General features: G+C 50.5%; 8 protein-coding genes across 8 annotated transcripts; 5 read left to right on the forward strand and 3 right to left on the reverse strand.

The window, feature by feature from the left end:
* Positions 1-1,220: 1,220 nt before the first annotated feature.
* Positions 1,221-6,228, forward strand: N7506_009676 (uncharacterized protein; the record flags this gene model as incomplete). The annotated part of the gene is given in 9 exon segments (XM_056958969.1): positions 1,221-1,289; positions 1,740-1,896; positions 1,925-2,115; positions 2,194-2,611; positions 3,521-3,549; positions 3,563-3,607; positions 3,667-3,693; positions 3,783-4,160; positions 4,231-6,228. 9 exon segments carry the CDS (start codon positions 1,221-1,223, stop codon positions 6,226-6,228), a joined length of 3,312 nt encoding a protein of 1,103 aa, XP_056808359.1.
* Positions 6,229-6,940: 712 nt separating this feature from the next.
* N7506_009677 (uncharacterized protein) lies at positions 6,941-7,372 on the reverse strand (the record flags this gene model as incomplete). Its single annotated transcript, XM_056958970.1, has 1 exon — positions 6,941-7,372. One exon carries the CDS (start codon positions 7,370-7,372, stop codon positions 6,941-6,943), a length of 432 nt encoding a protein of 143 aa, XP_056808360.1.
* A 1,600-nt stretch (positions 7,373-8,972) lies between these two features.
* N7506_009678 (uncharacterized protein) lies at positions 8,973-9,452 on the forward strand (the record flags this gene model as incomplete). The annotated part of the gene is made up of 1 exon (XM_056958971.1): positions 8,973-9,452. The coding sequence occupies one exon, from the start codon at positions 8,973-8,975 to the stop codon at positions 9,450-9,452; it is 480 nt and encodes a 159-aa protein (XP_056808361.1).
* Positions 9,453-10,120: 668 nt separating this feature from the next.
* Positions 10,121-12,620, reverse strand: N7506_009679 (uncharacterized protein; the record flags this gene model as incomplete). Its single annotated transcript, XM_056958972.1, has 8 exons — positions 10,121-11,020; positions 11,069-11,626; positions 11,676-11,944; positions 11,999-12,152; positions 12,199-12,297; positions 12,345-12,478; positions 12,526-12,543; positions 12,593-12,620. 8 exons carry the CDS (start codon positions 12,618-12,620, stop codon positions 10,121-10,123), a joined length of 2,160 nt encoding a protein of 719 aa, XP_056808362.1.
* A 1,500-nt stretch (positions 12,621-14,120) lies between these two features.
* On the forward strand, positions 14,121-15,002 carry N7506_009680 (uncharacterized protein; the record flags this gene model as incomplete). The annotated part of the gene is made up of 1 exon (XM_056958973.1): positions 14,121-15,002. One exon carries the CDS (start codon positions 14,121-14,123, stop codon positions 15,000-15,002), a length of 882 nt encoding a protein of 293 aa, XP_056808363.1.
* A 605-nt stretch (positions 15,003-15,607) lies between these two features.
* Positions 15,608-17,344, forward strand: N7506_009681 (nitrogen permease regulating protein NPR2; the record flags this gene model as incomplete). The annotated part of the gene is made up of 3 exons (XM_056958974.1): positions 15,608-15,650; positions 15,703-16,316; positions 16,370-17,344. 3 exons carry the CDS (start codon positions 15,608-15,610, stop codon positions 17,342-17,344), a joined length of 1,632 nt encoding a protein of 543 aa, XP_056808364.1.
* A 448-nt stretch (positions 17,345-17,792) lies between these two features.
* Positions 17,793-19,953, reverse strand: N7506_009682 (histone acetyltransferase NGG1; the record flags this gene model as incomplete). The annotated part of the gene is made up of 3 exons (XM_056958975.1): positions 17,793-18,788; positions 18,838-19,307; positions 19,428-19,953. 3 exons carry the CDS (start codon positions 19,951-19,953, stop codon positions 17,793-17,795), a joined length of 1,992 nt encoding a protein of 663 aa, XP_056808365.1.
* A 1,275-nt stretch (positions 19,954-21,228) lies between these two features.
* Positions 21,229-24,296, forward strand: N7506_009683 (60S ribosomal eL15 domain-containing protein; the record flags this gene model as incomplete). The annotated part of the gene is made up of 8 exons (XM_056958976.1): positions 21,229-21,336; positions 21,398-21,917; positions 21,968-22,629; positions 23,127-23,219; positions 23,291-23,377; positions 23,590-23,746; positions 23,833-24,059; positions 24,124-24,296. The coding sequence occupies 8 exons, from the start codon at positions 21,229-21,231 to the stop codon at positions 24,262-24,264; spliced, it is 1,995 nt and encodes a 664-aa protein (XP_056808366.1). The 3' UTR covers positions 24,265-24,296.
* Between the last annotated feature and the right edge of the window lie 422 nt (positions 24,297-24,718).

A 24,718-nucleotide genomic window follows, 5' to 3' on the forward strand; every position in this document is an offset into this window, starting at 1 on the left:
AGCGTGTTGCCTAGATTCCGCTTATGGCTGGCATATGTCGTTGGAATGAATTCAATATACTTGCAATCATACATGTGCTTAGATGAATACTGGCAGGTGTCTGTGATACCTATTATTCTTGAATTTGCATTTTAGTCTACACAGATGGCACATCCATGGATTCCAATATTTCCATGGTTGTTGGGCGGTTATTCATGAAGGGGCCATTAACGGTGGTGCCCAGCCTTAAAGCTGGGCGTAAGCGTGCCAAATGCGATCTATATATCTGGCCCGACAAGTTCAAAATCCCACACCAGGTGTTTGCAATTAACGCCAACTAGGCGTTTGATACACGCAGCACATCCCAGTAGCACCGATGAAGAGCTGTATTTAGTAAACTTCCCTACTGACTACCTAGGTACAGAACATAAAGACCAGAGACAAAATACCCAAGACTATCTGGACAGAACCAAAGATGTACAGCAAAGGCGAACAAAAGACAGTACAACAGGAAAACTTGCTAGTAACCATACCAAAGACCGAAGACGGAGAGAAACGAAGAAGCAAATGATTTGGAATATCTGAAAGTAAAATCCGAGGTCTGTAGCACAAGTTGGACACCTGGTACACAGTCGAGACCCCTTTACCCCTCAGGGCGCTGGTGGACGCCGACTCTGGCGTTTGGGTGGGGGTGGAGGGAGCGCCCGTCTCAACCGCCCACGTCCGTCCCATCAACGTCGCGTCTGCGCCTCACGACCTTTTGATATGAACTCGTATTCGAGTCTGAAGAACAATGGATTATATTAGTTTTTTTTGCTGAAATAGAAGCTATTGAGGTTGTTTAATCGTGAATATCAAATTTGATCGCTATAAACATTGTTCTGTGTACTGAGACAGCTTGGACTAAGAAATAAGGCAGGAAAAGGTAGGTACTTTTGATAGAGGTAATTCTCCGAGATATGTTGCTGCTATATTGTATATTGTATATTGTATATTGTATATTGTATCATGAAATATGAAATGGACCATAAGAAACTGTGTACTCTAAAATATTGAAGGGGTACCATCCCGGGGGTGGACGGGTCATGCGATGGTGAGCAGAGGCCCGAAAGAGAGAGGGAGTCTAAGCCTAAAGCAGCGAGCCCCAGCCCGGGTGTGTCGGTGCTGCTATTTAGTGACCCTCCGGCCTTCCCCCCCAAACTCACCAACGAAATTTTCTTCTTCCGCACCTCCGCACCAACATGGCTCCCCACGATGAGAACCCGACCGTTGAGGTCAACAAGGAAGATTTCCGTGGCACTAGCGACCAGGTATGTGATGAGAAGCTTTTATTCATCTTATTTTCTTTGTTTATCTGTTTTCGGGATATTTTTTTCTCTGTCTCGGTTCTTTTTGGTCTTTGTATCCCATTGTTTTCTTGTGCGCCGGGGCGCCGCTGCTGCGCGCCCTACGCGTCGCATACCTTCTGCACCTGTATGAGGCCTTCGAAGCTTGCCTAGAGCTTCCAATCGGCCTCCTTCCCTGCCTACTGTTCACAACATTCACATGCCCCCTCCGCCCCCTCCCCATCCACACCGCACAACCACCCCGGCGCGTACTTCTGTCCAAGTTACGCGCCGTCTGACGACCGCGCACCCTCATGTTTCCCCCCTCCGCCCCCCTCCCAGCTCAAAGCTCAATATGTCTACCCGCTATCAACTACTTAACTACCCTATTTACATTGTCCGCTCTCACCACAGAATCCTAACCATGTAAAATAGATCGTGATGCGTCTGATGGAGATTCAATCCTACGTCGCCGAATTGGCCAAAGCCTACGTGCAGCACACCAAGAAGCTCACCGAGACTGGCGAAGCCACCCTTGAGCTCCCCACCGGTCCTGCCGGCTTCCTGGCTCAGGACTTCACTGGTCGCGCCGGTACCCCCCGGTGCGCGCTCTGATGCAGGCGGCCCCAAGAAGCGCAAGCGCGCCCCCGCCGACCCCAATGCGCCCAAGCGCGCCCTCACCCCCTACTTCTTGTACATGAAGCACAACCGCTCCAAGATCGCCGCCGACCTCGGCAAGGACGTTCGTCCCAAGGAAGTCGCCGACGAGGGTACCCGCCGCTGGCAGGCGATGGATGCTTCCGAGCGCGAGGTAAGTCAAAATTCCCAATTCGCGTCGCATCGTAGGCATGAACCAAAAAAGAAAGACACAATTACTAACAATCCACAGCACTGGAAGAGCTTGTACACCGAGAACTACAACAAGTACAAGGAAGACGTCGCCGCCTACAAGGCCGGCACGAAGACCGAGACCGCTGCGCACGACGACGAGGAAGCCGAAGCCGAGAACGAGCATGAGGATCCCGCCGCTAGCCAGCTTCAGCAGGACTTCGCTGGCGCCGAGACCAAGGAGGATTCGGATGCTTCGACTGAGTCTTCGGATGAGGAGTCTCCTTCCCCCGTTCCTGTTAAGGAGAAGACTCCTCCTCGCAGCAGTGCTAAGAAGACTCGTAAGGCTAAGGAGGTTGAGACCCCTGCTAAGTCGCCCGTTAAGCGTGGTCGCAAGGCTGCTGCTGCTGCCGCGGAGCCTGAGCCTACCCCCGCGAAGACTCCTGTTGAGAACAAGCGTCGTTCCAAGAAGCGCAAGAGTGAGGCCTAAGGGGTTCGGTGATTTTCTGATACGCTCGGTTTGAGCTTTTGAATTGGTCGTGTAACCCATTTTTCTTTTTCTTTTCGGTCAGGCGTTCGGGAAAAAAGGCCTGTACTTAGCTATTATTAGTGGGACTGAAGTGAGATAGCAAGTAAGTTAGCAAATGAGTTGAGCCAGTGATCTTGAAAGTACTCTGTAGTGGGTTGTAGTTCGTCGTAGTCAGTTGTAGTCACTCGTATTTACTCGTATCTACTCGTATCTAGTTGTAGGAGGTAGTAAAGGTTAGCAGTAGTATAGTAACAAGATAGTCAGTATAGGGATAGTGATAGCACATATGTTGTATAGTTAGCAGCATATAAGGGTATAGTAGATGTAATAGTCATCATAAGAGTAAGGGCTAAATGGTCATCCCACATTTAAGAATAAGCGGGTCCAACCTTTTTTCTTCCTTTTTTTCTCAGCGAATATCGGCTCTGGAGGTGTCAGTGTATAAACCGAACGCATAAACGGCTTAAACCGGCACTAGGCGAAGAGAACAAGCCACTAAGGAGACACTAAAGTCGACGAGAACAATAATCATCACTAAAGTCTTGACTAACACCGCCGAGTCCCGATCCCCGACCCAATCGGCACCTATCATTGATGACGGCCTTATCAGGACGGTCGTGAAATTATATCCCCCCCCCACATTCCACGAGTATTTCACATCTTCACTTCCCAATTGTACTTCCCCCTTGCAAACCTGACTTCTGGAGGTCTTCAACTACCGAGATCTCACTGTGACTACCCTGCACGCCAAGAAGGGCTAGCTTCCCCGGTTCCACTTGTGCCATGCAGCTTATTCCGAAGGAGGTAACTCGACATGGAGGCTCATAGTATCGAGTACACGAAACTGACATCCCCCTAGCTGGACAAGCTCACAATCGCCCATCTGGGGTTCTTGGCACAGCGTCGTCTCGCACGTGGAGTACGGCTGAACCATGCAGAAGCTGTGGTATGTACTTCCAATCCTCCCCGGTGGAAAGACAAGGGCGCTAACCTCGAGTCATCCAGGCCCTAATCTCCTCAGTGCTCCATGAGGTATGTTCCCCCCCATCCCGCCAGGCTTGACCGCCACACCCACACCCGTACCCATTCGAAGCAAAAGACCTCAAGCTGACCCTATCCAGCTCATCCGCGATGGCCACTACTCCGTGGCCGATCTCATGTCCATCGGAAAAACAATGCTCGGCCGCCGCCATGTCCTCCCCTCGGTAGTCGCCACCCTCGTCGAGCTCCAGGTCGAAGGCACCTTCATCTCCGGAACCTACCTCGTCACCGTCCACCACCCAATCAGTAGTGACGAAGGCGATCTCGAGCGCGCCTTGTACGGTAGCTTCTTACCGGTACCTGCCCGCGAGGCCTTCCCAGACCCAGACCCCCACGACTTCATGCCGGAGAAAATGCCCGGCGCCGTCATTCCGGCCAAGCACGCGCGAGTCGAATTGAGTCCCGGACGCAGGCGCATTAAGCTCAAGGTTATGAGCAAGGGCGATCGACCTATCCAGGTATGTAACTCATGCGTGATTTTTTCGTGCGCGACATCTTATGCGACACTCGCTGATCAGCTCGGACTAGGTCGGATCCCATTATCATTTCATCGAGACGAATCCCCAGCTGCATTTCGATCGCATCCAGTCTTACGGCTTCAGACTGGATATTCCCGCGGGAACGTCGATTCGATTCGAACCCGGTGATACCAAGACCGTGACGCTGGTTGAGATCGGTGGACACCGTGTGATTCGCGGTGGAAACTGGCTGGCGAATGGAGTGGTGGATATGAGTCGGGCTGAGGAGATCGTTGGGAAGTTGCAGACGGCGGGCTTTGCGCATGTGCCTGAGCCTCAGGCGGATAGTGCGCTTGTTGCTGGGTTCTCGATGGAGCGCGAGGCTTACTCGCGTATGTTTGGTCCTACGACGGGGGATCTTGTCAGGTTGGGGTTGACGGATTTGTGGGTGGAGGTTGAGAATGATATGACGACTTATGGTGATGAGTGTGCGTTTGGTGGTGGTAAGACGCTGCGCGAGGGTATGGGTCAGGCTTCTGGGAGGGGCCATGCTGAGTGCGTGGATACGATTATTACGAATGCGCTGATTATCGACTGGACTGGTATCTACAAGGCGGATATTGGTATCAAGGATGGGTTGATTGCTGGTATTGGCAAGGCTGGAAACCCGGATGTTATGGATGGTGTGCATCCGGATTTGGTGGTGGGTGCTTCGACGGATGTCATTGCTGGAGAGAATAAGATTGTCACTGCCGGTGGTATCGACACGCATATTCACTTGATCTGCCCGCAGCAGGTGGAAGAGGCCTTGGCCTCTGGAATCACCACCTTCCTCGGTGGTGGTACCGGTCCCAGTACCGGGTCCAATGCGACGACATGTACACCGGGGCCTAACCATCTGCGCCAGATGATGCAGGCCTGCGACAGTCTGCCAATCAACATTGGAATCACAGGCAAGGGCAATGACTGCGGAAAGAAGAGCATCGTGGAACAAATTCTAGCTGGAGCAGCCGGTCTCAAGCTCCATGAAGACTGGGGCTCCACGCCCGCAGCCATCGACAACTGCCTGGAAGTCTGCGACGAGTACGACGTCCAATGTATGATCCACACCGACACGCTCAACGAATCAGGCTTCGTCGAACAAACCATCGATGCCTTCAAGGGCCGTACCATCCACACATACCACACAGAAGGAGCCGGCGGCGGCCACGCCCCAGACATCATCTCCGTCGTGGAACACCCCAACGTCCTCCCCAGCAGCACCAACCCAACCCGCCCCTTCACCCTCAACACCCTCGACGAGCACCTCGACATGCTAATGGTCTGCCACCATCTCTCCAAGAACATCCCCGAGGACGTCGCGTTCGCGGAATCCCGCATCCGCGCCGAGACCATCGCCGCCGAAGACGTCCTTCACGACCTCGGCGCCATTAGCATGATGTCCTCCGACTCTCAAGCCATGGGCCGCTGTGGTGAAGTCATCCTCCGCACCTGGCACACAGCCCACAAGAACAAAACCCAGCGCGGTCCATTAGAAAGCGATGCCGGCACGCGCGCCGACAACTTCCGCGTCAAGCGCTACATCAGCAAATACACCATCAACCCCGCTTTGGCGCAGGGCATGGCGCACGCCATCGGCTCCATCGAAGTAGGCAAGGTAGCAGACCTAGTGATGTGGAATGCCTCGACGTTCGGCACGAAGCCCGTCTCCGTGTTGAAGAGCGGTATGATCGTCATCGCAGAGATGGGTGATCCGAACGCGTCCATTCCAACGGTTGAACCGATGATCGTGAGACCAATGTTCGCTGCGCGTCTCCCGCAGGCTTCTATCATGTTCGTATCACAGGCTTCTATCGATGCTGGGATCGTGCAATCTTACGGCTTGAAGAAGCGTATCGAGCCAGTGAGGAATTGTCGCTCTGTTGGCAAAAAGGATATGAAGTTCAATGATACTATGCCGAAGATGAAGGTTGATCCTGAGAGTTATACCGTCGAGGCTGATGATATGCTCTGTGATGCTGAGCCTGCTTCTGAGCTGCCCCTCACGCAGGCTTATTATATCTTCTAGATGTGATGTCTGTTTTTGTCCTTTTTTTTGAGCCCTTGAATTTGCCTGCCTGTTGATCCTATATACCTCGCTTTTGGTTTTGGTTTCTTGCATGATATACTAGGTTTCCATTTTCCATACGAATGCCACGATTTTCATTCTACAACACTGCACAGTTCTACGTAATGCGAGGTTTGCAATTATGACAGCACAATTCAAGCACCAAATGCTTCTGTTTTTCAATTCCTATATCTCAAATCACAAGCTCAAAAAGATCAAAACTCCATATGGGCCAACATGTACTCAATACCTTCAACAACAATCCCATCCGTCCGACGCCCATCCCTATTCACCAAAATATCAGCCCAGTGACGCAAACTAGCCACGATAATCTGACACATATTCGGCACATCGTGACTATAAAAAGCAAACGGCTTCTCAGTAACAAAAGGATTCCCCCTCGTCTTAACATCCATCTCAACAGCCGCATCCCTCAACCGATCCACCAAAACCACAAGCTCAAACAACGCATCAGAAACCATCTTCGAAACATCCAACCCCCGCTCCCCAACCTGAGGATGCGCCTTCAGCAACCCGGCATTCTTACGAAGCTGCGATCGCAGCGCCGCGCGCTCATCTTTGAATCGGGCAACGTAGCTAGAGCGACACGGGTTGAACATCATCATTTTCTCGAGATTTCCGAAACAATCAATGAAGTTAGCAGTAACCTAGTTCAAGAATGGGTCAAGTTAGCAAGTGATACATGGAGATCGACGGCAGCGGTCCGTTCAATCTCTTCGATTCTCTTGATTGGGTGGAGGGCATGGGTGACGAGGGCATGGTAGTAGTGCTTTGAAACAGCGCTGAGCTGAACGCAGCGTTTTGGAATGACCTTGTCGAAGAAGTCTGGGTAGGGTTGGGAAGTCACGTATCTCATGTCCTTTGCTTCGGCGGTGAGGTTCTCGGATGCCCATTTGACTTTGTTGGCTTGCATGGAGAGACTTCCGATGTTGAGGGTGATTTCCACGAGATCGGAGCCTTGGGGTCGCGTTTGGAGCCTTGCGATTATGGAAGTTACTTGCTTGATGAGGAGGTCTCGTTCGCGGCGGTAGCTTAGGATGGCGCGAGTTCCTCGGAGCAAGGTCTTGGTTTTGGATTCGCCCATTTTTGTGCGGGGATTTAGGGGTTGGGCTTGCTGAGGGGATGTGGTTGGGTACTTACTTTGGGGTGTTAAGCTTGAATTAAATGAAGTTGGCTTGAGTAGATGTGCTGAGTTGAGTAGAAGCTGTGAGTGAGAGCTCGAATGTGGCATGGAGTTACGGGATATTTAAGTGTATGCCACCTCCAGTTGAACATTCTTTTGGAAGATTAGATCGGACAAAGATAGGGGTGGTTGATTGTTACAATTTCATTGTTGCAATCATACTATGTTCTTTCACGACTCCGACATTGTAGGGCTTTGGGGCTTTGGGGCTTTGACATTGCACTTTTCAATAGAATCAGAGAGCTCGAGGAGTAGGTAAAACAGGGACATGGAAGATTGATAGATTGCTAATTTAGCAGACTTTTGTTAAACAAACATTCCAATACTGTAGCTCAAAAGCAGAGAAATTAGACCAATCAATTGTCGGGGCATTAGATTCGTGTTTCCTTGCTAGCCAGCCTAAAATAAGACATCATGAATCAAGAATCGTTTAGCAAAACTTGGTAGTTACTGACAATCAGATGCCAGGAAGTCATTCTGCACATGCTTGACTCTAGAGCGCTAGATCATCTCTCACACTGGTCTACGGAGTATGATTGACCTGTCTTGAGTCTCTGGCAGCACAAGGTCGCGTTTCCTGCGTCCTGAGAGCAACTACTGAAGTCCATTGAAAAAGGGAAATGAAAGTTAGAATTCAATAAAAAATAAGAACAAAAGAACACTGGTTTTCACTGCTTGGATTTCAATTCGCTATTCTTCAATCTTTCTTGCGCTCACTGCGGTAATTTAGCTACTCAGACCTCCTTGCGCTTTCCCATGTATGCAACATGGGGGTGAGTAGCACAGCATACAACCCATGTAGTTCATCGACTGCATATCAGTGAGAACTTGGTTATTCCGTATCAGCTCTGATGTCACATAGTGCCTTACAGTGCGGAGTACGGAGTAGAATGCCAATACTTCAGACTGATCCAGTAAGTAGCAGCGAAGATTGTGAATCAAATTCTCTGAATCACAGAAAAAAGCAAAAATGATTTGTTGTGACTATCGATCGTTCAGAGCTTTCCATGCCATATCAAATACTGTATGGAGTACTCGGTGCTAAGATACTAGTTTGCCGGTCCTGCATTGAAGAAGCCGATCCGTGGACACATATGGAGTGCAGAGTGCATATGACCTTCAAATCATTTCAATCAGTGCCCAGATCAGGTTCAGATCTCAGCTAACACAACCTCAGCTTGAAAAGCCCTATGATGTATTGAGGTCACTAATGTGCAGGGGAAAGGCCGATCTACAAGTACGGAGTACATAGATCAGCAATGTGAATTATTTTATGAATTACTTTCTTAATCACTCAACACCTTGAGATCACTATGAATCAGAGGGTCTCGCTCGCCTCTATAGAATTCCATCAACAACTTTGGAACAACTCTTCCGGCCTGTTTCTAGACTCACGAACTCACAACACCTCTACCCAAAGTAAGTGTCTGGCCCGTCCTTGGCTAAGTTCACACCTTAACCGGAACTCGAAAACAGGCTCTACCTTCAATCAGAAAGCATCATGAAGCTGGGCCTCGCCATTACTTCCCTATTTGCTGCCTCTGCCACCGCCGCCAAATACGCCGCTGGCCAAGACTGCCGCACCAACAAGGGATGCGATCAAAACTGTCTTGGAGGCAAATGGAGTGTCGCGATAGTGGCAGGAGATGCACGTTTGGTTTGCGATCCTGGCAATCTTGATTCGACTCGCTATGCTTCAGCCGGTTGTATTCGAGAGGACGGAGAGGTTGAAGGTGAAGGAAGAGCAATTATAAAAGCGAGTGAAGTTGCTTGCGACAGCGCGAAGGGTAAATTCTGTGGCCATTCATGCTATTTTACTACCAAAGCATCGCTGGAGCAGGATATGACCACAAACTTCCAGAAGAAATGCCAGGCACAAGGCGACAGGTCGCACCCATACACTGGATCGGTCTTCTTTTATCCTTCCAAAGATCTGGCTGCTCCTTACAGCTCCTGCAAGTCCTCTGATGTCTTTCCTTAGCCTTCAACAGTCCCGAGGTCGGCATGGTCACTTAGGCATTGAATCAGGCTGAGAGCGAACCTGTTATGACCAAATCTTGTTTGAAAGCTCTGGCTGATTTTCCAAGGTTCTACTCCTGCCACTCTTTTCTGGGTACATTGTCTCATGTCTGTATGAGATAGTTTGAAATCGATATCTGGAAGAAATACGAAGAAAGAAACGATGATTCTACTGATTGATCTGCGTAGATCAACTTTCAAGGTCATGGAAACCTCAGCTGTCTCCGACCCCGAAAGCAGACATTAACAAGTTTTTATCTAATGTTCTTATTTGTGAATTCCTTGATCCCAAGAATATGTTGTGTTTTTCTCGAAGGCCCTCGGCCAACCTTGGAACTAGCGGATCTCGCCGTCTACCCAGCCCGAGGTTGCATTACGGAGTAGATCGGCGAACGATAGATCTGGGGTCCCCGTGCGAAGTGATTGGTCCGGCAAAATTGAATTTGGGGCCTTTGAGCGGCCATGTGGTGCAGTACGCTATGCTGTGGGGAAAGACCAAATTTCATAACATAATAACAGAGGGGTATCATTCCGAAAAAACCATGTAGGAAGAAGCCTAGGAAAAACAAAAAGAAAGATGACGAGAACAAAAGACACGGCATTCGCCACACTTCACTTGGCAGAGAAAAGCTACAGCTCAATCTCCTCCTCGGCATGGTTGTCCGCCGAGACTAGCGAGACATCCGTCCATGCGGAATAGGTATCCTGGCGCGCAGCTAGGTACGCAGCCATGCGCGCACTGCGCGAGCGAGCCAGGCTCAGTTCTTGATCTGGATGGGACTCATCTATGATTCGACCTGGGGAATCGAATGCGGATTCGGAGATTGACACCGTAAGCAAATCTGTCTGCTGGCTATCCGCGGGAGGATTGATCGGGTAGGGAGACATGTTGCCATCGGTTGTATCAGTAGGCTTTGTAGGAGTGTCAGGGATAGATTCTGGTACAAATGAGATCGCTGATGCTTTCGAATCTTGTTGCTCGGGCACAGGTGTAGCCTCGTCGTCTTCATTGCCTTCGTTGCCGTCATGAGCAACATCGAAGTTGTCTTCGGTTGCTGGAGGCCATGACTCGGGGAGAGGGCCGACTTCGAACAGTGCCGGATCAGCATGTTCATGTAGGTAGTGGTGTGCTCGTCGGATCTCATTCCGCTTGTTCCTGGCTGCTTCAGAGCGACCAGGGCGGTGTTCTTGATCCTCAATTCTGTTCTGATGATTCCGATCAATTGCGCCGGTGTCGATGTAGCTCAGATTGATGCTTGTTTCTTGCGAAGATTGCGTGGAAGCCTGCGTGTCGTAACGTGCCCGTTTTGTCGGGCGAGAATCGCTCCCTTGGTCTTCAACGGTCTGCCGCATGCGAATGTCATGTGAAAACACGTTGCCTGAACAGAGATGACCAAAGAGGCGCTCCATTGAAACATCGTCGTTCCATTTTTCCGAGTCAACGGTACACGGATAAAGATCCTTTGGCCGGAAGGCAGCAACGAGTCCACATAGTTCGGAATATGAGGAGTGCCGTGAATATGGGAAGCGCTAGAGTACGTAAGAAAATGTCCATAGCATGATGTTAGGAGTACTCACAATACTGTTTGGTAATTGGGGCTTCGAAGTTCTGTCAGATACTTCAGATGGACCGTGGCTCAGGGCAGTCACAAGGCTTTTCAAGGATATCTCCTCCTCTTTCTGAAGGCCATATGTATCAAGTAACAACGATTTCCTCCTCGACTGGAATGCACGCAAGAGTGCATCTCGAATTTGAGATCGCGCCTCTGTATCATGAACATATTGGAGGCAGAGCTTTTCCAACTCATCCAGTGCAGCCTCATCCGGCAGCTCGAGTTCGTGAGTCTGATACAAATCCCCAATACCCCCACCGGCGCCAACTTCGGGGACTTCGGTACCACTGGATGTGCGGTTGACGATCGGCGTGATGTAGACTGTCTTAGCACCGCCAGTAGCAGAGCACGAAGCTCCAGGTTCACAGCTATGAATTCGACTGGACTCCTCGTTACTGAGACAGCCATCCACGACTACATTTCCCAGCTCAAATCCACAGAGAGCTGGGGCTTCGTGCACTCCTGTGGTTTTCGATTGGACCAAGGACCGGTAGAGGCCCATCTGATAGCGATCCACGTGTATCTATACCATTTCAGTCGGATTTTCTCGTGCAGGCGTCAGAAAAACTTACCTTCGATTTCAATGCAGAAGAGAGCGCTATCCAGACTTCCTCATAACCAAAGGTCCATGCTCGAAAGTAGAATTTGGTATCTTCTGGATAAGCTTGAATTTTTTGTAAAAGCTCAGCTAAACCCTGGGCCTTGGAAGGGAACTCTCGAAATGGGTTGGTCTTGCTCGCAAAGGTGGAGTCCAGATACAAATTGTCCAACCGTTTCTGACCCAATGTGTATGGAATCAGAACGGGGTGGCGGATTAAGTTGTCGACCCACCATTTCTCAGCTGAGCAGGTCAGCTGCATGATCATCGCATACTACAAATCTGCAATCAACTTACCTCGAATGTCACCCGTGTAGATGATTGCCTTCCCATCACCTTCTATGAGGAACATCACGGCCCCAGTACAATGATTTGCATCGAAGAGCGTCACCCTGATACGACGACGGGGAGTGAGTTCAACCTCCGTCGGTGTGTTCAGTGGAATTGGGCGCTGAAGAGATTAGGTTTGGGATCCACAGATGTCAAAAAGTGCTCACCAGAAGCTTTGCCAGATGCTTATAGTGCAGCCGGCGTGACTCGAGGATTCCTTTCGTAAAGTTCATACGATGAGGATACTTTTCAATGCGGAGCAGCAACTGTATACGGTGAGTTCATGATTTCTGGTCGAGTACCGGACACATACCTCTCTCGTTGCCGGGGAGCAGTAGATGAACGGGGCCCGGTAAGACTCCAGGCCCTGCAAGTGATCACTGTGGACATGGCTGAGGAAGCAGGCCAGTGGCGCAGGTCGTTCGGGACTCTTCCGGAAGTAGTCGACTGCGCTGATTAGCTGGAAAGTTTCCTCGATCTTAAATGAGGCTCACTGCGTATGGTGGGGAACTCTGTCGGATGATTAGTTTCTAGGCATTCATAGTAGCTGAGGAGTCTCACCGTCGACGATCCCATCAAAAGTCGACATGGTCCGATGCCCAAGTTGCAGATGTGCCGAGATGGGGGATGTCTGCCGCCGCTTTTAGAGCGATCACTTTGGCTCCACCTGTGATGACTAAGCATTGACAATGGATTCAAGCCCTGGAGGTTAATTTGGAAGGTTGGAAAGTGATAGTTAGAATTGAGTGGAGGAAGAAAGAGAGAAAAAAGCAATTTACCAATACCGTTGAAGATGGAAAAGAATTGTACGCATGTTTACATATGGAACTAAGAAGCGCCGGCTGTATTCGTATTTCTGCCTTGGAATTGGGATCTATACAACCAAGACTTCTCTCATCTGGCCCCAGCAAGGATAGAGCAGCTCTCTCAAATATGACAATTATTAAGCCTGAGTCCCTGTCACAATAACCAACCTGGTGGTTTGCTTTAGACTGAGGGTGCTCCAACATGGATCCATGGATATACTTCGTCTAGGCAAGTATGCTTGACCAACATAGGTGGCCAAACACAAAACCAGAGGCTGATAGCAGATTGGCTGGAATAACATGATGCTTATATTGAGTCATGTTTGGGTCACTGATACCGAGTACGAAGTACGGAGTACATTGAACCAGACATACGTACAATCCAGAGGGCCATGGTATGGTCCATGGTCCATGGATAAGGTACGGCAGCTACGGGTGTGGTCGTTTAGGAACCGCCTGTGATTGGTCTACTTTACTCCACTAGTCCTCATGTCAGCGGCTATCTTTTCGAGAAATGAGGATTCAAACAGAAACAAGATTGGCTAGATGTAGTACATATATTCTACTCTGTACTATCCCGAGGTCTGACATTGTCTTGCTTATTCTCACACATTCTTAGTGTATACATGCAGATGTGCTGGACCTGCACGTAACGTGTCCAGAATGAGTTCACTTAAAGTTGCAGTATTATGATTCGTGTGTCTAGAACTATCGAGACGTGGTCACTATGCGAACGCTAACAGCTGGCTCTGCATGCCAGCGCACACCCTGACCAATATGATATATAGGCCAATAATTCCGGGAATGTTCTCGTTCCTTGCTGTTTCCATTCTTTTTCATTTCCTTTCCGACACGTCTCAATTGTGTATTTCTGGCATGCCTGTGAGACCTTCAATTCCCCAAGGGCCAAAGAGTGACCTCACCTGATCGGGATCTGTTCTTTTCTTGCTCTTTTCTTCTTTTTCAATATTTCATTTTCTTTTGATTATTTCAATTTTCCCTCATTTTTTTAAGAAAAAATTACCATTTCCTTCTAGAAGAGGGAGACAGGGCTTAGTGAACACGGTGACTTTGTGAAAACCAACCAAAAGTCCGCGAAGTCCGCAAGTCACAAACACTTCCCCACTACTCCGTACCTACCGGAGGGCTGAGCCTCCAATCAGTTTGGGAATTCGCAAAAAGGGCAAGGGGGCCTTCTGACATTCCAGGCCTGAGAACAACCCTGCTGGCTCTGTGTCTGGTTCATCTTCTCTCTTTGTCCCCCTATCCCCTATATTCTCACCATGCGTAAACCATCACTGGCCCAGATCGTGTATAATGCCATGTTCCCACGACCGCGCACGAACGAACCGGGTTCCTTTGCCGCGCACATCGCCCGCAACCTCGTGCCAGAAGTCCGGGTCGAGACCTCCCTGTTCTACGGCTCGCTGGATTGCATCGAGGCTCAATACCCCGGGCTGGACTACTCATATGGACCCCATCGGATGCGACTCAGCCGCTTCCCCTGGCACCGGAGACTCTTCCGCACCTTCAATGAACTCGGACTAACGGAGAATGAGATTTCCGATCTGTGTCGATGGGAAGGCACCAAGTCCGCGCGTCAGCGATACGAGGCAGAAGAAAAGGTCAGGGTGCAGGACACCACGGCCCAATCTATCCGAGCGGCATCTCCCCCACCAGCCCCCTCAATTGAGGTTCACTTCGACTTCTGCGGGACGGAAGACGAGATCATCGAAACCCGGAGTAACGATACCATCCGCGCAAGCCGCTCCCGGGCATCCAGCTACCAAGCCGCCATGGCAGAACCAGAATCAGAAGACGAGTCCAGTGAGGATGAAATGGAGAGCTGTGGAGTCGCCCTGAATAATCGGATTCACGCTGCTCTGGCCGCGCGCGACCGGGGCACCGACGTGCCGCTGGATGAGGACTGGGAACAGTGGATGAAGGACGCTGGTGAGCGAGGAACATACGGCGAGGTGATCCACGCTATTCACTCCAATGAGCCCTTCACATTCTCCTACGAGGATACACGCGTGCCTCAGCGTCGCAGTATCGCCTCAAATGCAGCCTCCCTGCCTGATGCATACATGATCTCTATGCCGGACAGCGTTCTCCCGGCCCCGGCTCTCCCATCTACTTCCAGTACTTCCAGTACTGCTCGCTGATCGCTGATCGCTGATCGCACTGACTTGCGACCCGGCTCTCGCTTTCATTCGTGTTTCCTTTGCATATTTACGGCGTATCTTTTCCATTCCTCGCATTCGTCTGAAGTGGGCTGGCTCTTCTTCTCGGGATCCTGCTCTTGCTCTTGCGTTTTTCTTATTTTTATATTTCCGATATCCTTCGCTGCGCACGCCTTCGAATCTCTTGCTTGAGCATAGATTCCGTTACCCTTGTTCTCTTTAATACCCTTATCCTCCCTCTTTCCCAATATGTTTTATCTTATATTTTGATATTGTCAGAGGTGAAGTCGCAGTACACTGCAAAAGTTATTTAGGTACTGAGCTATTAACACATTTAAATCTATATCTTCACTGCATATCTTCACTGCTCACTGCGTACTTCACACTTTGGCGATTAGAGCTGGGGTGCAAACAGTAGCAAACACCCGATAAGCTCTCCGCTCCGAGGTCTGCTCCGCACTTGATCTTCAACCCTCCATTCGCACTGGTCATGGGTTGTGATATTCTGCGTCGCTCGATCGATAATTTGCGAGCTTTGCCATATTCATGAGAGCCAATATCTCTCCCAGCCTCGCCCCAACACCAACATGATCAAGGCAATCTTCTACAGCAAGTTCGATACGGTAGAGGGTAAGCTTGAGATTCCATAATGTCCGTTCAACACTCACAATTGGTTACATAGGACCCAAAGTCGTTCACCAAGTTCCGGACGGAGGCATTGTACCCTCCCCGACTGCGCCCGGTCAACTACCCCTCCTGACCTTCTCCGATGTCTCGTTCTTCGTGATCCCCCGCCAGGAGCTCTGCGGGAACCTGTTGCAGGTCTGCACCAATGGATACCGCATTCTGGGATACCCTATCTGCATGAAATCTGTGCGCTATGATCGCAACGAGTTTATTTTCAACTTCTGCATCGTCCTCGCAGAGGAGGACGACTTCAGCACATACAAGAGTGTTGTGCAGAAGATAGCGGACTTGATGCATGGGCTGGAGGAGCAGAATGGCTTCTTGTCCCGGGACTTCTCAAAGAGTGGCGAGGGCAAGATCTACAGCTTGTGCGAGATGTTGATGGAAGACTTGAACAACTACTGCGAGTGCATGATCCCAATTGGTATGTTTATCGAATGCCTCAAACCGACTTCGCTGACCTGGGTTCTAGACGACCTGAATACCCTCAACATCAAGCTCTTTCCTATATACCCCTCTCCTCCACCCGTCAAGGCCTGGCAAGTCCCGCTATTCATGCTGCGATACCAGGCCTTCACAGATGAGAATTGGGACCTGACCATGCAGAGAGTATGTCCAATATCCCCGCGCTTTAATACTACACCAAATACCTAACAACCCAGATCGTACCCCATATCAACGGCGTCAACAGCGTGCGCGTAATCTCCATCCTCGCCGACACCGATTTCTCCCTCACCTGTCGCGCCCTCCGCCACCTCCTCTACTACGGCTGTCTATTCCTCCTCGACATATTCTCCTTCTCAGCAATCTACGCCCCAACCGCCCAATTCAGCTCAACAATAGCCTCCGACGAAACAATGCAACTCGAATGCGCACGCTACGTCAACCTCCGCTTCGCACCACACCCCCCAATGGGCCCATCCCTCTCATCCCTAAACCAAAGCACAAGCGCAACAAGCACAAGCAACACAGCCCTCTCAACCTCCCTCACAGACCCAAGCCTCACCAATGAAGCCCGCTTCGACGCAGAAGAAATCTGGCCTCTACTAGGCGAAGACCCTAACCCAACGCCCGACACATCCGCCCTCCATAAACCGGCCATCGTCGACGGCGCCGGGCTGGTCGAGCTATACGCGGGTCTCAAGCAGGGCCAGAGCGTCAAACAATGGTATGCGCAGCATAGTCGCTCGCTGGCGAACATCGATATCAGGCGCTTCATCACCTTCGGCGTTATCAAGGGCTTCTTATATCGTATTCATAAGTATGCGTGTGCAACCGGTGAACCGGCGCCACCACCGCGTTCCTCGTCGTTCACGCCGACGGGTCCTTCGTCGCGTGTGACCACTGGGACGAATACGCCATATGCGGTTTCGAGTGTTGGTGAGGAGGGTGGGAAGCGCGAGGGGAGTCGGGAGCGTGCTGGGTCGTTGATGAGTGGGAGGGGTGCTGGGAGTGGGACGCCTTCTACGTTTTGGGAGGATGAGGAGGAGGAGATGGTTAGTGATGAGGTTTTGGGGAGGTATCTTGATGGTACGCATTGTTTGGATCAGATTTGTACGGAGTTGGAGGTTAGTGAGAGGGAGTTGACGGCTAGGTTGAAGAGGTATCCTGGGGAAGTTTTGATTTTACATCGATGATTTCTAGGTTGGCGTTGAATGGTGTTTGGGAGATTATATATACCCTGCTACGAGTTATAGTGCATTTAATTTAGAGCTATCTGTGGATTAAAGCACAGTGGTCTGATAGATAGATCAAGGTATGGAAATGGACATCAACATATTCCAATCCAGTTGGATGCATACTGTGAGAAATGAGGCTATTTCCGAAGATGGATGTTAAGTGTGTCTATCTTCAGATCGAAGTGGCTACTGAAGTTGCCACATACATGAATATCCGACAGGACGAGTAATAATCAGGAATCCAATGAACAGGTATCCGCAAACGCCGCGCCAATCCATCATGCCAATTCGTGGTGTATCGTAGTAGAAAAATTATCAAAAAGTAAAACAAAAAGTTGGCCACCTGATCTAACCAAGCAGTAGATGAGCAGGAACAGCAAGATCCAGTCTGAGGCAGTGACAGAGACTACTCTTCATCCCAGTTCTCAAGCTCAGCCTTTTCATACTCAGCCATGACAGAAGAGTCGAAGATGGAATCTCCCTCCGAAGGAATAGTGGTCTTGATATCGTCGAAGATGGGCAAGAAAGCCTCGTTCCAGCGACGACGACGATCCATCACAATCTTCGCGGCATCTCCAACAGCCGGACGGGAAACTCCCGCAGAGCCAGCGACATGACTTCCACCGCCTGCACCACCAGGACGGTGTTTCGCCTGATTGCCCTTCTTGCTCTTGCCCATAGTGCGGGTGCGCTTGAGATAGGCCTGCTGAACTTGAGAGTCGAGGTCGTCTTGGATAGTAGTGAACTCGAGCATGGCCATGTGTTCCTGTGCGATTTTCAAGATGCGGGCTTTGCGCGCGTTGTTCGTGACGATTTGCTTCTTCAGTTCGCCTTGGAGGAGACGTAGACGCTCGGCGACTTCGTCGTCGTAGTGGGCGTCGTAGTCTGGGTTGTCGTCTGCGCCTAAGAAGCCAATGTATCGCAGCTCGGCCTTGGCGCGTTCGTCAAGTTGCGCGTGATCGAGTTGTGCTACAGAAGTTTTGAAGTCGTTCGGGTCTGCGTCGCGGAATGCTGTGGCGGGAGGCAGAGGGGGCTTTTGTTCGCTTTTGGGTTCTTTTTCGCCATTCGGTTGGTCGATGTCCATTGCGTCTCCGCCTGTCCCTGTGCTGGCGCCTCCAGTAGTGGTTTCGCCGTTTGTGGTTGGATTGTCGTCTTCGGGGAATGTGCGGTGCTCGTATCGGAGGAGAGAGACAAGTCGACTGAGGAGTGGTCCGACAGAGACCTCGTTGGTTTCGGCGTTATCTTCGGTCAATTGTTCGATACTGCCGCGGCCTTGGTTCAATGGCAGCTGGTCCTTGTCCTCTTGACTTTGGTCATAGGATACCCCGTCCTCCTCGGCCCACAGTTGACGATAATTTTTCTTTCCGCGACGCGGCATCATGAATGGAGTAACTCGATCACCCTAGACGAGGTCAGTACACATATACGAAAATCAGCAGCGAGCGACGTACCCTTTCTTTCAGCCAAGCGATGTCCTCCTCGGTGAGGGGCCGGACGTATGGCTCAATGTAGGTCAAGAAAGTATTAGCGCTGACTTGGTTGGATGGCTTCGCATTGCTGAAATCTTTGTCGGGGGCGATTCCAGCTGCCATATGAGCAAGATCAGTCTTGGGGAATCGTGCGACGCTGTAAATTTCTTTCTTTTCATCGTCGGTCATGCCCTCGACGACATCTCGAATGTCGTAGACTGTGGGGTCATCGTACGCCAGCGGATTGTCGCCAAAGATCTGAACATGGGGAATAGCCGGCGCGGGGTCGGGCTGGTGGGAATCGGTACTGGTCTCAGAGCCAGGTGTGCCGGGGGCAGCAGGACCATCGCCGGCGGTGGTCGCGCCATTGGGGGACATCATCGAGGGAGGCGAAAGCGAAGAGCTTTCATCCGAAGGCGCATTCTTGGAATTTTTGGATGCTGGGGAAGCAGCTGGAGAGAGTTAATAAAACTTGAACAGTGGAGAAGTGAAGAAGCTCAGATGTGGAGATCGCTAATGATCACAAAAGGCTGGAAGAAAAGCCGAGAAGAGCGTCAGATTAGGTCACTTACCACCTTCAATCTTGGTTTCAGCTCCATCCTGGCGGGCAATTTCGTGCGCGCCATGATTTAATGGGCGTTCCTCCTTCGCACTGGCCCGCTCCTTTCGTTTCTTGAGCTTCCCGCCCTTGTGGATATCATCATCCTCTTCGGTTTCGCGCTTGAGTTTTGAGCGCTCTCGAACTTCACGGTCAAGTTCCTGGTCATCCATAACGTCCTTACGCTTTTGAGACATCTCTCGCATTCCGGCATTGCAAACCTCACCCCGGGCATCAGCCATGTCACTGAGGCTCTTCAAGTGTTCCACCAATGTCTCGAGTGTCCTGGAGTCTGGGATGTTCTGTGCGGCCACCAGATCCAGCACATCGGAATACTGACCATTGGCCAGGTCAATGAGCTTGGTGACATCATTTTCCATGTAGCTCTGAATAGGCAGTGTCGGGATCGTGGGAGCACCGGCCCCAGACGGGGTCGTGTTGCGGCTACGCGACTGGCGCGCATCTCGGCCTTTGCCTTTGCTCTTGTATGCAGACGGCATATTGTTAATCGGTGCGACAGGCGATGCGGTATCAAGGGGGATCTGGGCAGATCGGAAGGGGGAATCGATTGGAGGTATTGTTGAGGGTGTTCTAGGTGTATGTGGAAATGAGCCGACACATGCTGTCGCTGGCTAACACAATGAGTACAGTTCAGTTATGTTGCCCCCGAAGCACTTGGATGCAGCTGAGATAGAGAGGCAAGATACCCTTTAGAGGATGGCTATGACTACGTCGACAGATGAGGTATCGAAACAAGCTTTCACGTGATGATAGAATCACGTGTGATAAGCCCCGGAGTGTTCATCTGGAGCTTTCCGAGCTTGGACTTTACACATCTGACAATATACCCCACGAGCTTGAAAGAGTCGAGGGAAATGTGGTCTCGACTCAATTCTGTACTCCGTACAGCAATTGTGGCTGAGTCTTTGTGGATTTGGCGGAGGGGTCCCAAACATACTAACACACATCCCTGCCGTGCCACAGGGCTCACATTCTGCGGAGAACCCCGAGCCTAGTGGCGCGGCATCTCCGATCGCGATCATGGTCACTGAACTTGATCACAGAGTGAAGTGGTCTCTATGGCTATTTCGAGGTGGTAGGACTGTGCAGGACAATAAACATGTCCCCTATATGCCAAATGTCCGACAAACCACTTCGTCACCCCCACAGTTCATAGGCCAAAGCCTGCACGCTTATCCTGGATCTCAGGAACCAGACAAAACCAGACATCGAACGGAAGAAGTATACTTGGACATTGTGTAGACAAACTAGGAGACATTCAAAGTCTACGAAAACATTCAAAAGGGCCAAATCCGAAGTAGGCAAAAGGTAGAGCCCCGGCGATCATCTCCACAACCGTCGGCCGCAAACGGCAACGGGAGAATCTTCATACTTTCTGCAGTGAATAGGCCATGCACTCGGCGAATATTGCTTGTTCGCGGAAATTTTACTCTAAAATCCTGAAACTCGGCGCCCCCTGCAAGGGACTTGCCTCTTGCCTCGTGGTTGTGCACATTCTCGTACCGGTCCCGATTGACTCTCGCATTCTTCCGCCGTAGAGCTCGAGATAGGATGTATGAATGAGCTTGACTTTCTTTCTTTTTCTTTCTCGAAGCTTTCCTTCTCTCTATCTCTATCTCTGAACGCCTTGATCTTTCCACCCATCCATCTTTTGGGTTGCCTGAACACTTGCCTTGTTTCATGGTCTTCTTATAACACTCGCGATTCTCATCGTCTGATCACCTCCCTCACACTCACAACGCTTGACCACCATAATGTCAACCGTCGGTCTTACACGCAATGCGCCGCAGGACTCAGTGGGCAAAGTAGCCACGCTATGGGCAGGTCCTGGGGAAGCATCCAATGCCACCGCCTCAGTCGATGTGAGTCTAACTCCTGCATTCCAGGAACCTTTCTGGAACGATCTCTAACAAAATTCTTTAGGACAATGTCGCCTATCGATTTGTCCTCGACAACAAGGTCCAAACCATTTCCAGCAACAGTATCCCGAAAAGTGGCGTGGTCTCAGGACTCCTGTTCGTGCCCGATTTAGATTCGCAGGATCCTTGCTACAACGACACCTCCTCATATGTGCCTTCGAACGCCACCCGCTATGACGACGTTTCTGGCTTTGGTTACTCTCTCATCGGCCTCGCTCCGTGGGTATCTGCCGAGTGTTCTCTCTCCTACCTATCCGCTGGACAAAAAGTCGGCACCCATGCCATGGTCTTTTATGAACCGACAAATAACGACACTGGTCTCCCACCTGATTCAAACGATGCGCGTTGGAAAATCAATGATGGGGAAAAGTGGAGGATGGAAAACGACTACCCGGTATATGCCATCCCAGGTCCAGCAGGAACCTCGTTGATACGTGATCTTGCGCACTTTTCCGGGAACACAACGCACGAGAAGAGAGAAGTTGTGTCTGGGAGTGCACGGTTGTTCGGTCGTCTTGAAACTGGTATGTGAAAATTTTCATGTTTGTCGGAATATATACTTACAATGTTACAGGAGAGGAGACAGGAAACATGCCCAGTCTTTGGAGCTTTGTGCTTGCGATTGCGGGAACAGTCCTGGTTCTCAGCCTCTTGTTGGTTGTGATCTATCGTCTTGTTCTCCGCAAAAGACGTGACCAGCTCCAAAGACGTATCGCCGCGGGCCAGGTCGATGTTGAGGCTTTGGCATTGAACCAGACAAAGGCGCCTCAAGATGTGGTTGATAAGATGCCACTTTATACGTATCTTGACATCAGCTCATCATCAGAGTCATCTCTCCATCGCAAGAGCACATCGGATGATGAGGCTGAACAGAAGGCCGTCGTTGTCGAGAATATCAGCCCGCCACCTGCGGAACATCATGCGGAAGAAGAGAACCGAACTCTGCGCAATGTTGGACTCCGAAAGCCACAGGCAGCAGTTGTCAATCCCGCAAAGCAAGAGACCGATGATGCTACCCGCAGCAAGTACAGACTGAGTCATACTCAAACAACCTGTGCGATCTGCATCGATGACTTCGTGGCTGGATCATCAGTAGTTCGCGAGCTGCCTTGTGGACACATCTTTGACTCGGAGTGCATCGATCCCTTCCTGACAGACAACAGTTGTCTCTGCCCTCTCTGCAAGAAGAGTGTCTTACCAGCTGGATCATATTATATCTCTGTGACCAATGAAATGGTTCAACGGGAGCATACTTCGAGGCAATCCGACTGAGCGACTTGAGAATCTCTTACCTACCTTGTTTGGCTTCTGTTTGTGTTTAATTTTTTTTTGTCCTACGGGTCATTTGGTGTTGTCCAGCTATTTTCCGGTTTTATTGGCATCAGCGAGCGTTGATCTGCATTTATTGAGCAATGGTGTGATAACTGATTGCATCACAAGGGCGTTGGGAAAGATATTTCATCAATCTGAGAACAAAATAACAAAAATTTAATTTCAAAGAACATCCCATGACTAGGATAAACGGAGTTGGTAAATGAAATGGATTAGAAGACCATGGGTATAGTAGGACCTAAGCTTCAATCTCCATATTGTACAGCAGGTGTGACACTTAGACATGAAAAAATCACCCACGGGCCTGAGGCATATGGTCTTGGCGTTGACACCTCAATTTTAGGGCTGAGTAACATGACCAATCATGATTGGTTAGGGTGGGGAAACTCGCTAATCGCTAGCGTCCACACAGTGGGCGGCCTCTGCCTACCTACTCTTCCTTCACTCGAACTTTTCGCGACAACGACAACCGACGACCTCGTAAAGCCGACAAGGTACGCTTTCTTTACCATCACACTCGATTCAATTCTTCGCCAGTGCATTTGTCTAATTTACAACCGTCCAGATGGGTGCCCTCAAGTACGTGGAAGAAATCCAAAAGAAGAAGCAGTCCGATGTGATTCGCTTCCTGCTGCGCGTCCGATGCTGGGAGGTGAGATAAACCCCTTGTCCCTCGAATGCCTAACATCTCCGCCGAGCACATCGTGTGCGTTGCCTTAGGACATGCCGTTTCGTGGTATTGCTAGGTGGCTCGACCAAAAAGTCATTCGGCGGGAATGATTGTGGCACGCAAGAAAACCTTTTTTGGGAATTCATGTGTCTTGCTATACACTCGTTGAACTTTGCTGAGAGTGCATAATATAGCTCCGCCAGCTGAACGCCATCCACCGTGCCTCGCGCCCCTCGCGCCCCGACAAGGCTCGTCGTCTCGGTTACAAGGCCAAGCAGGGTTACGTTATCTACCGTGCCCGTGTCCGCCGCGGTGGCCGCAAGCGCCCTGTCCCCAAGGGTGCCACCTACGGTACGAATTTACCTCTCCCGAGCAGAATCGGACGAAAATTGCTGCGTGGAAGAATTTTTTTGGCTAATGTGCGATTGGATGAACAGGCAAGCCCACCAACCACGGAGTCAACCAGCTCAAGTACCAGCGTGCTCTCAAGTCTACTGCTGAGGAGCGTGTCGGCCGCCGCGCCGCTAACTTGCGCGTCCTGAACTCCTACTGGATCAACCAGGACTCCACCTACAAGTACTTCGAGGTCATCCTCGTCGACCCCCAGCACAAGGCCATCCGCCGTGATGCCCGCATCAACTGGATCTGCGCCCCCGTCCACAAGGTGAGTTTTACTCGAAATACGCCCGTTAAGAATTTGGGAACTTGGCTAACGAAATTCTCTCTAGCACCGCGAGTCTCGTGGTCTCACCGCCACTGGCAAGAAGTCCCGTGGTATGAACAAGGGTCACCGCTACAACAACACCAAGGCTGGTCGCCGCCACACCTGGAAGCGCCAGAACACCCAGAGCTACTGGCGTTACCGTTAAGTGCGTTAGTGCACTTTATAAGCGGGTTGGGTGTGAAATTGTTGAATTCGGCATGTGGTCATCTATCAAAACACTTCTCTCCCAGACAGTGTATTCCACGCTGGGCTCAACTTTAATGCAGGCCTGCCGGTTCTGTTGTTAGCCAAAAAGCCATCTTGTTCTATTTTCTATTCCCCATTAACGAAGTATGACTGGTTCATCTATATACCGTTTGTACTGTAGACCATTGTACCTAAGATTGTAGTCATCCAGTAGGAACACTTCCTTGATTTTCAGTCTAAAAATACTCTAATCTCCAAGGGTTTCTGCTTTGATTCGATGATCCATGCTAGTGTCGTTTTGTCTGTACCCCAGGGGGCCAAACCATATGGTTTAGTGGATCGTCATGATCGCCAGCCAAACGTCTACATCTCGTGTGAGCAAAGAAGCTAACTCACAGCTTTTCACAGACTGA

The sequence above is a fragment of the Penicillium brevicompactum genome (genome assembly GCF_028827555.1).
Source record: "Penicillium brevicompactum strain IBT 35665 chromosome Unknown utg000006l_segment0_segment0, whole genome shotgun sequence".
Classification (NCBI taxonomy): domain Eukaryota; kingdom Fungi; phylum Ascomycota; class Eurotiomycetes; order Eurotiales; family Aspergillaceae; genus Penicillium; species Penicillium brevicompactum.